Source organism: Blennius ocellaris (genome assembly GCF_963422515.1).
Source record: "Blennius ocellaris genome assembly, chromosome: 18".
NCBI classification, from domain to species: domain Eukaryota; kingdom Metazoa; phylum Chordata; class Actinopteri; order Blenniiformes; family Blenniidae; genus Blennius; species Blennius ocellaris.
The window spans coordinates 4671922-4686811 of record NC_137667.1 but is presented as its reverse complement, the minus strand read 5'-3'; the positions used below and the strand labels follow the sequence as shown (position 1 = coordinate 4686811).

General features: G+C 41.7%; 1 protein-coding gene across 1 annotated transcript; it reads left to right on the top strand.

The window, feature by feature from the left end:
• The first annotated feature begins 94 nt into the window (after window positions 1-94).
• Window positions 95-14418, top strand: mmut (methylmalonyl CoA mutase). Its single transcript, XM_080514599.1, has 13 exons — window positions 95-184; window positions 1344-1778; window positions 2845-3212; window positions 3305-3462; window positions 5578-5749; window positions 5879-6127; window positions 6248-6359; window positions 8573-8688; window positions 10449-10564; window positions 11469-11600; window positions 11694-11841; window positions 12661-12828; window positions 13641-14418. Exons 2-13 carry the CDS (start codon window positions 1382-1384, stop codon window positions 13767-13769), a joined length of 2265 nt encoding a protein of 754 aa, XP_080370725.1. The 5' UTR covers window positions 95-184; window positions 1344-1381; the 3' UTR covers window positions 13770-14418.
• Window positions 14419-14890: the final 472 nt, after the last annotated feature.

Here is a 14890-nt window from a genome sequence, read left to right as displayed (position 1 = left end):
GCCAAATTTGGCTACAATATAAAATATATGTCACAGATCCCGACAATCTGGACTGTTTACATCCGGGTCTTGGGTCAAAGTTCACAGTGATGACTCGCTCATGTGATTGGCTGACAGTCACTGTTATGAAACCTCATTGGACGGACCAACACACGCCTTTTATCCAGCGACAGAGCACAACAAGGTCAGAAATCTTTATCTAAATTACATAAAAAATACTTTTGGGGTAAACACTGCTTTAAAACTTGTTAATTTGCCTGCGTCGTTTTCCGCTTCTTGCAAATAGCTTGAGCCGAATAACGTGCTGACGGCTAGCTCGCGAATGCTAAGCAGCAGGTGAAAGTTAGCTCACAAACTTCAGTGTTTTTACATTTCAGTGCAACAAAACTCGCTTTTAATGTCGTTTTTTGTGATACACCCACATCTTGTGCTCACGATTTGATGAAAGATGTGTTGTATTGTTCTTCTTCTTGACCTTGTCGAGACAACCCACCTGGCTAACATTAATGATTGCGTTATGCCAATAAAGTAGAAGAAAGACGCTGTTTTAAAGTGTCTGTTGAGTTGTAATGTTTCACTGCAGCATCTCTTTTGCATTGTCACGTCAACAAATTGTAGGCTTCCTGTTATTATCCCCTTATAACCTTTCAATAGCTGTCCCTTGTTGTGAATTGTGCAGACTTACTTATACACGGTCACAACAAGGAGAAACATCCTACTATTACATCTATTGTCTTAATGTGAGATCAATTTATGTTTTGTCTCTGCTGGATGTGGCTCTCTCTAGTATTCCTGTTCAGAAGTCTTTTAATGGTCCACGTAAAACATTTTTTTTTTTTATCACTGAAGGCAAGCTCAATCCAACTATATTGCTTTATCCTGTTCAGGGTAGCAGGTTGCTGGAGCAAATCCCAGCTGACTCTGGGTGAAGACAGGGTACACCTTGACAGGTCGCCAGTCCATCAGAGGGCAAACAGAGAGACAGACACCAGTCACCAGATAACCTCACATCCATGTTTTGGTACTGTCGGAGGAAATAAGAGTGCCTGAAACCCAAACACATGGGGTGAACTTGCAAACTCCACACAAATAGGCAGGGCAAAACTTCTCGACTCACTTCCTGCATTTCTTTGACTCTGACATTTTTCTTTGTTTTTGTTTATATCACCAGTAGCAATTATTCCTTTTGTTTACAGTACAGTTACAGTAAGGTGTAACTCATATGTGGGCTATTATCCATTATATGTTTTAAATGTTGAGAAATGACTTGATTCGAAATCTAAATGTTCTCTATGTATCGATGTATGTGCTCAGTTAACCATCTATTTTGTCTCTGCCTGCAGGTCACCCATGTGTGTCTGACCGCGTCAACGATTAAACAATGCTGACCGCACAGAGGGCATGTGCAGCGCTGGCTGCCCGCCGCCTGCTCAGAGCTTCAGCCTCCTCGTCACACGCACACCGCTCCCTGATCCACACCTCGGTGTCCTGCCAGGACCAGGTTGAGCTGCATAAAGAATGGGCGAACCTGGCAAAGAAACAGCTGAAGGGGAAAGACCCCGAGGACCTGATCTGGCGCACACCGGAGGGACTCAACATCAAGCCAGTGTACACCAAAGCAGACACGGCGAGCAGCGCTGATGAGTTGCCAGGAGTGTTTCCTTACACTAGAGGGCCCTATCCTACCATGTACACTTACAGACCCTGGACTATCAGACAGTATGCCGGCTTCAGCACAGTGGAGGAGAGCAACAAGTTTTATAAAGACAACATTAAAGGTATCAGGTGGTTTAGACCTTGCTTTTTTAACTTTCTGTTTATGTTGTTCCATATGTTTCATGCAGAGTGTTAATGTTTTTTGTATTTACAAGTCACCAGTTCTGTTCGATAGAGAGAGAATACTAAAAATACTCACTCCTAAATGCAGTATTATGCCAGAGGCTCCACGACAGATTACACCACGTGTATTCACTGCTTTATTAAAAAGGCATTAAGGCACTGCAGAATCATATAGATATGTCATATCGATTTTGTTCAGACGTGTATGAACTAAACTTGCCTGAAGACGTTTAACCTTTATAAAGGCCACCGAAGCTCACATTGGATAACCATGAACATTTTTTTTTTTTTTTTATTCTTAAATTGTCATTTAATCCCTTTAACAATTAATTTGATCTTTGCCTGATAATCACACTGAAATGTCATTTCTATTTTAAGAGTGAAATGATTGTGCTTTAAAGGGTACTTTATCCCCCCCCCCCTTCAAATAACCTCATAAATAGAGATGCACATTTGTTTTTCCTGTGCATTTGAACAAAAGTTGGTCAAATCATTTAGTATTTACAGGAAACTCATTACCAGTATCGGGTTGCTGTACAACGTTAAAAGATGGGAGTCTGTGTTATCGTAGATACAGAGATTGTGCGGAGACAGTTCGCGGTAACGCATAGCCTTTGCGCATGGCTTGTGTATTGAGTATAAATTAGGCTTTTCTTCATACATGCCATAGACTTGAATCGAAGCACGAACTCCCAACAATCTCGCTTCTCTGCAGTGGACTCTTTTGTAACTGAAAATTTTATGACAGAGCCAAAGTCAATAAACCACTGATAAATATGCAAGCAATATATTTAAAATTTCAGGGATTTATTTATTTATTTATTTATTTTTATCAGATATGTTGCAATGTCAAGGCAACTACTTCGTGAATGTTTCAACGTGAGCTCAGAAATTATAGTGTTTGAGCCAGTGGTTAAAAACAGCTCTGACTTTTAACTTAAATATATATATATTTTTTGTGCATCTCTATTTTACTCCATTCTCTCCTCGGCTCGCTCCTTTCAGCCGGTCAGCAGGGTCTCTCGGTGGCCTTCGACCTCCCGACACACCGCGGTTATGACTCGGACAACCCCAGAGTCCACGGAGATGTGGGCATGGCCGGAGTGGCCATAGACACCGTCGAGGACATGAAGATGCTCTTCGATGAAATCCCTCTGGAGAAGATGTCCGTTTCCATGACGATGAACGGCGCGGTGATCCCCGTGCTGGCCATGTTCATCGTCACCGGGGAGGAGCAGGGTGTGCCCAAAGCCAAACTGACTGGCACGATCCAAAATGATATTCTCAAGGAGTTCATGGTACGCAACACTTACATTTTCCCCCCGGAGCCTTCCATGCTCGCCATCGCCGACATTTTCGCCTACACCTCCAAGGTATGTGCCACAAGTGTTTAGTAACCTGCACACAACATGAACTGTTGGTTACGATTTAATTGGTTTCCTGACAATGGTGGTCCCGTCCACAGCACATGCCCAAGTTCAACTCCATATCCATCAGTGGCTACCATCTTCAGGAGGCTGGAGCCGACGCTATCCTAGAAGTGGCTTACACCATCGCCGACGGCCTGGAGTACTGCCGCACGGGGCTGAAAGCAGGATTGACCATCGACGAGTTTGCTCCAAGGTACAAAACTTTCAGACGTTAGTAAATACAGTGTGGCTCTACAGTAGGTGTTAGTTTTAGGTGTACGGTAACTGTACAGTTTTTCAATATACCTATTGAGCTTATGATTCCATCGAATAAAAGTAGGTTCACCTATGGGGTGTTCTTTATCTGCTTCAGTCAATTATAATGTTTACGAAATCGGAAACTTTGTTCATATATTCATTCATCCATTCATTCATTCATTCGTTCATTCATTTCTCCTTCGTTTTACTGGGGAGATCATTTGAGAATCTGTTCTCATTTGCAATGATTTGCTGGCCAGGAGGCAGCAATGAGTCACAAATATAAACATAGATACAATAATACAGTGTCAAACACTCTTAAAAGAAAAAAGTATTAACTGTGTTTACAGTGATGTGATATATATATATATATATATATACACACACACACACACACACATATATAAAATACTGCATATTTTGGATGGGATTTATTTAGTTTAAGTAAAAAAAAAACCAAATGAAGGGTGGAAGAGGACCAGCTTTCAATGAGCAACATGTCCAGAGCTTCTACACTACATTCAAGGCTTCTCACGTAATTGGTCGCCGTAGCTGAAGGTTCCAGGTTCCAGCTCCGGTCTGCCATTTCCTGCCACTTCCTTTCAATTATGCCATTGTTACAACAGCCGAGTTACATCAGCGCCGGAAACTCGACGACGTCTTCAGAGTCTATCTCCGTGTAATAGCTTCACAGGCGTTTGCTCCGAGTCTCTGTCGCGTGTCATTCAAGTGTTTTCCTGTCCAAACCTATTACCTTTCTTTACAGCCGATTGATCAAATTTGTTCTTCGCTCACTCTTCGATCTCACCCCTTGGACCCATAATGGGGACATTTTTCATCCATTTAGACATTTTCTTTTTTCTTTACTTTCGTCCTTGGCTCTTAGTTGTTCCATCATAGTATTTTTGGAGCATGAAAGCCAGAAAATGATGGTTGGATGGATATGTGTGGTTTGTCATTGTCGATAAAGAGCAGAGACATTTAGGATGATTCACTGCACGGCGGTTATGCGGCGATCACATAATTAGAGCATTTGTCTGATTTTAGTGAGCCAATTCATGCCAATTATTATATAGTTTTCCAGATAGCTTATGCTTGTGACTGTATTACATTCTGAGTCGTTCATTTATTCACAAAGCCATGTCATAATCAAACCAATAGTGTTTATGACCATTATATTTATCATATTTAAGCAGTTCAAAGAACAAAAAATACCCTGTATGGGAATGACTCATTGTCACAGTCACAGACTCTATTTATGCTGAATGAGCAATTCATTTGCTGCTTTACCACATGCATACAAAAAACAATCAATCAAGCAATGACTAAATAAAGGAAACATAAGATAATCAAGATATATTCAAGATACTTACTGTCATATGTGCAGATAAATAGACATTTACAATGTACAATGAAAAAAGGACATTAAGGCCTTTTGAAGCCACATATAAAAAGTGAATGAATGAAATCATAAAATTCCTCAATGGAATGACAGTAAATAAATAATAATAAATAGTAAAATAGTGGATGGAATGCAGAATGGGTCTGTGTTCTCGGTATATATAGTATTTTGTCTGTTTTTGTCACTTCTTTTGCTTACTATGACTACTAACAACCAATGTATTTATAACATATGCATATGTTGCCATGGCCAGTTTAATGCTGTAGTTGTTGTACGGTTTAATAAATGCCATATTCAGACGGATATGCGGGTTAAAAAGATTTGGACATTGATTTCTGATAGGTCAGCCTACCCATGAGCCTGTGCTATTAGGTTTGGCTCGGTGGAGTTCGACTGAAGATGCGACACACCGTTGGCGAAACCATAAAGAGACACAGAGACAGGAACACTGAAGCTGAGGCACAAAAAACAAATGGAGGGCAAGCCTGAAAAAAGAGGCAGAATTAGAATCTCAAAAAAAAAAAAAAAAACCATGAGACAAAACATGAACCTTGACACGTTCAGCCAGGTGCAGAAAATACTTAAGTCCTGTACTTTTTTATGAGTTTGTCAGTGGATTTGTGATACAGTGCCCGTGTTGTGACTCTTGATTCTGTGTTTCCCTGTCAGATTATCGTTCTTCTGGGGTATCGGGATGAATTTCTACATGGAGATTGCCAAGCTGAGAGCAGCCAGGAGATTATGGTCCACTCTCATTCAGGAGAACTTCCAGCCCAAAAACACCAAGTCCCTCCTCCTCCGTACACACTGCCAGACCTCCGGCTGGTCTCTGACTGAACAAGTAAATACAAATCGCCCAAAAGCTCCGGCGATGAGTTCAATTTCAGCGCCGGACGAGTTTATGCTGTGAATCTGAGACAAAAGTTAACGTGGGAATACCGATTGACTGCGTTGCCTTGTGACCCCGCAGGATCCGTACAACAATGTGGTGCGCACGGTGATCGAAGCCATGGCGGCCGTGTTCGGGGGCACGCAGTCGCTGCACACCAACTCTTTCGACGAAGCTCTGGGTTTGCCCACCGTGAAGAGCGCTCGCATCGCCAGGAACACGCAGATCATCATCCAGGAGGAGTCGGGCATCCCCAAAGTGGCCGATCCCTGGGGGGGGTCGCACATGATGGAGTCGCTCACCGATGACGTCTATAATAAAGCTCTGACGGTGTGTCCACAACTTTGTCGGAATAGAGTTTACCATTTGATGAGCTTTTTTTTCAAAATTAAGGTAAAATCATCACCTTATCCGACACTCATACGTTCTCTTTATGTTTTTGTCTAACAGTTCATTAAGGACATCGAGGAGATGGGCGGTATGGCCAAGGCGGTGTCGGAGGGAATTCCGAAACTTCGTATTGAGGAATGTGCCGCACGTAGACAAGCGCGTATTGATTCAGGTACTGTGCCAATCTGTGATCCTCTCATTGCCTGAATGCGTCACAGATGTGTTTTTTTTGTTTATCTTGCCTGCTCAGTTCTCTACCACTTATCCCAGAAAGGCAGTGGCCGTTATGGTTGATCAGTTATTTTGTGCTGGGAGGTCATTTCCCCTACAGGACATTAAAAAAAACCAACATTTTATGTACTGTGACAATTTTCAGGACACATACATGTCAAACACATTTAAGTTCAGGGGCCACATGCAGCTCAACTTCATTTTGAGTGGGCTGGACTTATAAAATCCGGCCATAATACCTTAATATTAAAACTTAAAAGTATTTGTTGTGGTGCAGAGTTTACGTGATGAAAACATCTATGTTTTTGTTTTGTTTTTAATATGAAAACCAAACAATTACAAACATAAATGTACTATTTCAACAGAAAGCCTATTTTAATGATACCGTTGGTGCAAAATGCAGTGAAATGTCTTAAAGAACTTCTTCTATAGCTGTTGCATTATGTATGTTTTTACAAACTCACTCTGACACAATGGCTTTGAGGCTGTCTTTCATTGCAGAATCAGGTATTTAAAAAAAAAAATTTCTTAAGAGTAGCAGACACAACAAAACACTGTTTCTTTGGCGTTTTTACCATTTGCTTGGTGATTTATCCAGATTGGAGCCACTTTCGGGCCTGTTTTGAATAGAAGCGCCATTTTAAGAAGGTATTTTGTTAATTCATGTGCTGATCTATCAAAGCATGATGGCCTCATTCTTTATCCCCAATCTGAAATTAGCCAAAAGTCGCATTGCCTGACATATTTGACTTCTTGCTCGTTTTTAAAAAATCTTTTTTAAAGTGCGATTTCCTTTTGGTCTTTCAAGCTGTTAACGTCAGAGCTCTCTTGTTATTGGTATTGGTATTGCAATAAGATTGTCTCATTTCAATGCCTTAATCCCTCCATCTTGTTCACTGTAAGTCACCAGTACATCACAAGACAAACGCAGACAGTTGAAACAACCACACACACCCACATCGGGACATCATGTGGGAGGAAACTGGTGTATCCAAAGAACATCAAACTGCACACAAACGGCCCCAAGCCAAACTCTCCGAATTTCCTCTTGACGAAGCACGAAGGCTAACCTCGACATCGCAGTATATACTTTAACATGGAGCCCACTCATAAACGAGATGTGCTGCTGCATTTGCTTGCTTATTTTTGTGTTAGTTTGTTAGATTATCAGTCGATGCTTACGCTATCTGAAACGTACTGCCCTGGTTCCTTTGGTAATTGTTTGGTTTTTCAAAAATATAGACATTTTCATCGTGTCTACTCTGCTCTACAAGAAAGAAAAACTTAAATTTTAAGGTTTTTTTGTGGCATTTCTTTCCCGATTCGGCTTACGCAAGATGTAATCAGGCTGCATGTTGTTTAAAATGTGTTTAAAATGTGTTTGACACCCCTGCTTTAGACAAACACACTGTAATCAGGGAGTTTATTTGCGGCTTTTTCGTTGTCTCCATTTGAAAATGTCCTTTTCTCACATCGTATGGAGTGTTGTGACGATGAGCATCACAGACTGAGCAGGGTTGCTTGATAATCCCTCTGATGCCTGCTCTCATTGTTATTCATTGGCTTTCTGTACTACCTTGGCTGCACATCACTGCTGACAGCTTTTTTTTTTTTTTTTTTTTAATTTAACCCCCACCACTTGATGGACCTTGAATTCTGATAGACCGATGTTATGTTGGGAGCTAATATTTAGTTTTTCTTCCCATGGATTCTAAACAGTAGGATTGTACCTTGTAGGATTTGAAGACAGCGAATCTTAAGCTTTCATCGCTTTAAGAATTTAATTGGGACTAACTGCTTTGTCAATTGCTGTGATGAAACAGGTGATAATATGCACTCAATGATGTGATTGTGCAGCTGTAGGGGGAAAAACATTACTGATATTGCGCTGCTATTTACTGTAATCTTTGTATTCTGATTTCACTTCACTGTGCATTTTCAGTTTGGCCAACAATTGACCTCCTGAGAGCGCATTTCCTTTTCTTTTCTCTCTATTTTAAATCAAAACCTTCCTTGTTTTGCTCCTTCTGAAGAATTTTCAAAAGTCTGCGTTCGGATGACCTTCACAATAAGGTCAAGGCTGAGTATTTTCCTTTTTGTGACAGGCGCTTAATGATGCCTTATTTTTTCTTTTTTTTCTTTAATGTTGTTCAGGTTCAGAAGTCATTGTTGGAGTGAACAAGTACCGTCTGGAGACAGAAGAGACTGTGGAGGTGCTGGCCATAGATAACACGGCCGTGCGTCAGAAACAGATTGAAAAGCTGAAAAAGGTCAGTGGTGCAGTCGAAAGATAACTCTGTTCTGGACGACCGTCAGAAGGTTTGAAACCTCCACAAAATGTCAGATTAAAAAAAAAAAAAATAAATCTATTTAAAGGATCTCGTTTAGTAAGGACTTATTAAATATGAACTTTTCGAAGGCCTTTTCTCATTTGTGACATATATGCTGAGAGTGATAATGCAGAGTGACCCTGCAGGCAGTTCTGATGAGTAATTGAAGCAAGCTGACAGGGAAACGTACCAGCTGAATATCTCAGCGTAAACTGCTTTCATCGCAGGGCTGACGCACGATAAAACAATGTCATTTCTTTTTGAGAGGGCCTTTTAAGATGAGCATTTCCACACTGCGTGGCCGCAGCTGAACACGCTTCACTGTCGCTGCTGAAGAGGATTGTTGAAGATGTACTGCATTACCACGCCAGCATTGAAACCATGAATCCAGCCAGATCTGGAAGATTGACACGGTCAGATTCTAGTTTACAGTTCTAAAAACATGCGTGAAAGCCATATTTAAATTTGAGAAACGTCTCATCTTGTTTCTTTTTCTATTTAGTTTTTTTCATGGGTTTAGAATTGTGACAAAACAAGCTTACTGATCGTTAGACTGAATAAACAGGAATCCAACATGCATGTTCATGAAATTAGTATCCCATAATTGATGATGGCTGGGATTATTTCTAACAGTAATATGATGAATGGACTAGAAAAAGGTTAAGCTTTATGTATAGTAGCCTCGTTCTTGTTGGGTACCTTTAAAAACAAGTCATCATGTATTGTCAAAAACGTGTCCTTTTATCTGGTCAGGTTTTTCCACTGTAATTCAACTTTTTATTTGTTGACTTGTGGTTTTAAAAATGTGAACTGGACTTCATATTTATCAGTCGGCTATACTCGCTTTACCCAAGTCGTTTAAAACTCGAGCATAAACCAGCTATTATTGAGAAAAAGACGATTCATGCATTAAAAAAAAAAAAAAGGCTTGGGTTTTGAGTCTGATATAGCCTGAGGACCGGCTGTCATTACTCTGTCGGGCTCTCAGTCGGATGACACCGACCTTCACCCCGACTCCCAGTGCCTCCAACGGGTTCACGCAACACCCGGTCAGACTTCCAATCGGATGGACAGCGACGAAAACCAAGTGGATGCGAGCGAGGACTGACGAGAGGTCTTCAGTGTGTCTGGGACTCGGCTGTTGTTGACAGGCTGACAGCCGGAATGAGTTTGCAGGATGACGAGCTCCCGACACCTTTTTTTTTTTTTCTATTGTGTTTCTTCCAGTACAGCCATTTTGATTGATTACATGTCTTTTTTTTTTTTTTAATGGAGAAAAATTCCAAGATGATCGTGTACATGCTGATGATGTAAAACCCATCTGATAAAGCGACCGATCATCACTCTTACTAGAAATAGGAGGTGTGGCTTTGTTGGGATTTTGATGTTTGACTGCTTCTGCACCTTTTTCCAACAAAACTTCAAGATCTGGCAGTTTTTTTTAATAATTTTACTGCGTGACGTGATGGTATCATCCAGTAATTTCTAACCTTTTGGTGAATCTCTGTGACGGGACGGTTGTACAGGACTAAAATAATGACCATATTTAATGTCGGTCTGTCAACTCTGCAACTTTACTTGCTAGCTCACGAGGAAGATCCTCAACTCTTTTACCATTTTGATTGAAAATCAAGCTTTAAGCGAGTTCTTTTTATTTCCATATGCACGGTTTCCTATTTTGTTGTCTCGTATTCCTTCAGGTGAGGGAGACCCGTGACCCGGAGGTGGCGAGGAAGTGCCTGGCCGCCATCGGGGACTGTGCCCGAACCGGAGAGGGAAATCTTTTAGCCCTGGCTGTGGAGGCGGCGCGAGCCAGGTGCAAAGCCTCTTCCACGTTTACCTAAAGTCAGCCGCGAGCACCCGACCTCATATAGATCGGTGATCTGATTCCCTTGGGCATCATGTTCGGACTGGGATGAAACGGCCACGTATTTGTTAAATTTGGCACATGTCAATGATTCACATGCTCGCAGTGACGTGATCAATCAAGAGTTTTTCTTCCTGCTGGTACAGAACTCAACGCCGGTCATCACTTTTTCTCTTATACCTTAATGCTGCCATAAGCTGTTCACAACACAACCGGACAAGAAACGTGAGGGGAAACACATTTTTGGTTAGATGCACCTTGCTGAGGAAGTCTGATTCTGCACTTTGTGCAGCAGGCCGTTTGATTGTGATTGCTGGAGATGGTATTGATTCCACATGTAGGTCACATGTGAGATTAAGTCTTTCTGGTGTGTCCAATGCTGTCAAATATACTCAGTGTTCAGTTTTTGAATCCCCCTCCCCTCTACACACACACACACACGGAACAGGTTTTTTTCTTCCCCCACTGTGTTGTGTGCAGCATTGTGTGAAGCATCCACATGCTGATCGCAGACCGTCTGCCCAGAGGCACGTGCAAGGCCTGGCTGGGAATACTTAATATCACAACTTTACACATCCCATCATTTGCGTTCATCCCTTCGCTTCATACAGTCTGTACTCTTCCGTATGAGCACAACCGATAGTTTACATCTACATTTGCATAGTGATTTTGAAATTACATCTAAATTGCTGCTTCATTACATTCATGCATTTTCTTTTATTCTTGCAGACAATTACACACACTGAAAGGAAATGTGGGATCCAATTATGAGAAATGGGGGGGGGGAAGAATTTGCATTTAGATGATTGAAGATGAATCAATGACCTTATCTGTGACGATGTCCACCTTACAGATGCTCGGTGGGTGAAATAACTGACGCCATGAAGGCGGTGTTCGGAGAGCACAAAGCCAGCACCAGGATGGTGAGCGGCGCTTATCGCAGCGAGTTCGGCGAGCATGAAGAGATCGCGTTCGCCCTCAATAGGTAGAAACAAAAAGAGCGAGAGAATCCAGAGCGCTTGGCCGGTGAGTTCATGTAAGGCTCTTCTCATCCCCCCCTCCCCTTTTAAAATCGTAGAGTTGCAGAGTTTAACAGACACGAGGGCAGAAATCCTCGACTGTTGGTGGCGAAGATGGGGCAGGACGGCCACGACAGGGGAGCCAAAGTCATCGCCACTGGGTTTGCCGACCTGGGCTTTGATGTTGACATCGGGCCGCTGTTTCAGGTCAGTGTCACACTGAGTTACTCATGGAGGAGAAAACAAGTTCACATGAGAAGTATTGACCCTTCTGTTCCTGGATAGTTTTGTCCAAACGCTTGTTGAGTCGCTGCAGAAAAGACTTCGCCGGTTGGATCAGACCTGACCCACCATGCTAAAACTACATCGGTTTCAGCGTTCCTGCTGTTCCCGTGTAAAGCGACATCGTTTTCAAAACGTCGCAGTGTAACTGCAAATCTTTTGTGAAACGAAAACGCAAAAAAAAGCCCAATTCGTGATGTGTATTTAAGTGTGATGTGCTAAAGCCTGTTGTTTCCACATACTGATGATGCGATGCTGTGCACCTTCAGCTGGACTTTTGTTGTCTTTAGATGACGTGGCAACGTGCTTGTTGGGCATAAACTGCAGAAATTTGGCCCTGGAGGTTTTATCCAGTTAAAAAAAAACCCAAAAAAAACACCAGATGTCAAACTGGTTGGCATAATTTCTTGACCCGAGGTCACATCATGTGCACCAGAGCCTCCGGCAGCATTAAAACAAATAAGGACTTACACACTGAATAAAAAAAAACCACAGTTTTTTTTTTTTTTTAGCCACACTTATGAAAGAAAATATTCAGACCAACCCAGATAAAAGGGACGTTTTTTTTGGATTTTTTTTTTTTTTTTTAAACTCTACCCGACTGAGGTTACATACAGTCTCCACACAGCAGTTTATTGCTTATTTGTTATTGATTTATTGTGTTTGTCGACACTCATTGCCCCCCCGTTGCCGTGCGTTGTGTCCTCATTCCGCCGCCTCCTGTCTGCGTCTGGGATCGCGTAGACGCCGCCGGAGGTGGCCCAGCAGGCAGTGGATGCCGACGTCCACTGCGTCGGCGTCAGCACGCTGGCCGCCGGACACAAGACGCTCGTCCCTGAACTCATCAAAGAGCTACGGAAGCTGGACCGGCCGGACATCCTCGTCATCTGTGGAGGCGTCATCCCACCGCAGGTGAGATCGGCCACACGAAGCATTCCAACATCAACTTTTTTTTTTTTTTTTTCTTTCCGAAGGAGCGTCTGAAGCCACAACATGATACGGCTGTGCTGTTTAGATGTAGAGAAAATGAGCGAAAGAGAAGCGTAGCGTAAAAATATTTATTCGCTTGTGTGCAAAATTCTCAACACTGATGAAAGTTTCTTTGCCGTGTGGGAGGAAGGAGGCAGCGGAAGCTTGAGTTCAGCATCGCCTGCAGTGTGACCTCGGGCTTTCTTTATGTTGTGTGACAGGCAAGCACACATATGTAAGCACATGAGCAGGCTGTCATAATCCCAGACATGTATAATTATACCTCCAGTGTGCTGTCACTGGTTATTGCATGCTGGGAAATCCCATTTTCCTCCTATGCTGTCCTCGGCAATCGTTTGTGTGGAAAACATTTTTCAATCAATTTACCTTTGGGGATGTTTTCATTAATAATATTTGCATTATTAAGAGCAAAGTCACATATACACTATGATTGCACGCTTTGGGATTATTGATACGCTTTTACTAATCCAGAGCAAAAGTTGTTGGTTTTTCGACAGGTTGGATTAGTGGTTTGTACTTTTGCCTCACAGCGAGAAACTTCTTGGGGGTATTGAAATCAGCATTGAATTAATTCTGGACTCCCGAGATGATCAGAATATTAATTTTAGTCTTTACTCGATCGAATTCAAGGAACATTTTTCGAGCTGCAGCTTCTTCAATCCTTAATACAATTAGCTGGGGGGGGTCGACTCGTAGAGCTAATCTGTTGCTCTCCTACCTCTGCGGTTGTGCAGGACTACGAGTTCCTGTACGAGAGCGGCGTGTCCGCCATCTTCGGCCCCGGAACCAGGATCCCGAACGCCGCGGTCGAGGTGATCGACAACATCGAAAAGAGCCTGGAAAAGCAGCGACAGGCGATGTGAAGACAGTACGAACTGTTGGTGTTACAAACGAGAGGCCACGGAATGTGTTTTGATGCATTGCGTTAAAAAAAAAGAAGAAATTAAATCTTCTTAAATACTTTTCTGATGATCACGTTAGTTCGTATTTCTGATTAAACTTTAATCACCAAGTCGGTTTTCATTGCCCTGAACGTTGTCACTGCATCATCCAGACTGTTGGATGATGTTCTGTAAATATCCCACAAGTAACAGATTATACAGGTCAATGCAACTATTTCTACATTTATGACACAAATACTGCAAGAAAGCCATCAGACAGACTATTTGTATTCAGATTGGGATTATTGTTTGAGATTAGTTTGCTCAAAAATGTTTGTTTTACAATAAACCTGCTCTGGTTGTAATGACTGTGTTTTGCAGTGACGTATCTCATGGCGCTGTAGAGATTGAAGTGTTTATTCTCACAACCCTGACTGCCTTTTTACTTACGGGAACATTGTCTTGCTGATCATCGACTCTTGTTTAGATCTGCTGCTTACCAACATCATCTGAACTCAACCAACCTTGGTTCAGGAAACAAGATGAAGCAGTGAATAAAATTGTTATTTTTCTACTTGTGCCCTAGAAGGAGGTGCAGTTTTTTTTTTTCTTCTACTTTCGGTCAAAATAAAACTTGTGAACTGTAAATGTCAAAGTGTCACAGTTTGATGTGAAATGTGATAAGCTTTGGGCTGTAATTGTTTTTTGTTTTCTGTTTTGAAGTTATTCATCTATCGGATAAACCTCTCAAACGAATGTAGCATAAGACGTAAACAGGTAATTGAATTTTTCAGTATATCGAAACCCAAACACGAGAAAAGTTCCAGTTAATGATTAGTGATTAATAAACGTCGTGGTTCAATACATTTTCCTAATAATTGGTCAAAATGATCAAAGTTTGATTAACAGTCATACATTGGACTAAAAATTCGATATTAAAAGATTTATATAAAACATGTTACACATGTTGCTGTCGCGTTCAGTTTCTAAAACTTAAAATGAGTCATTTCTTTTGAGGCAGGGTCAGTCTGATCCACACTGGGTAGCTAAGAGGTATTCGGAAGAATACAAATTGCGAAAAGGCATTGATTTTACATGATGGC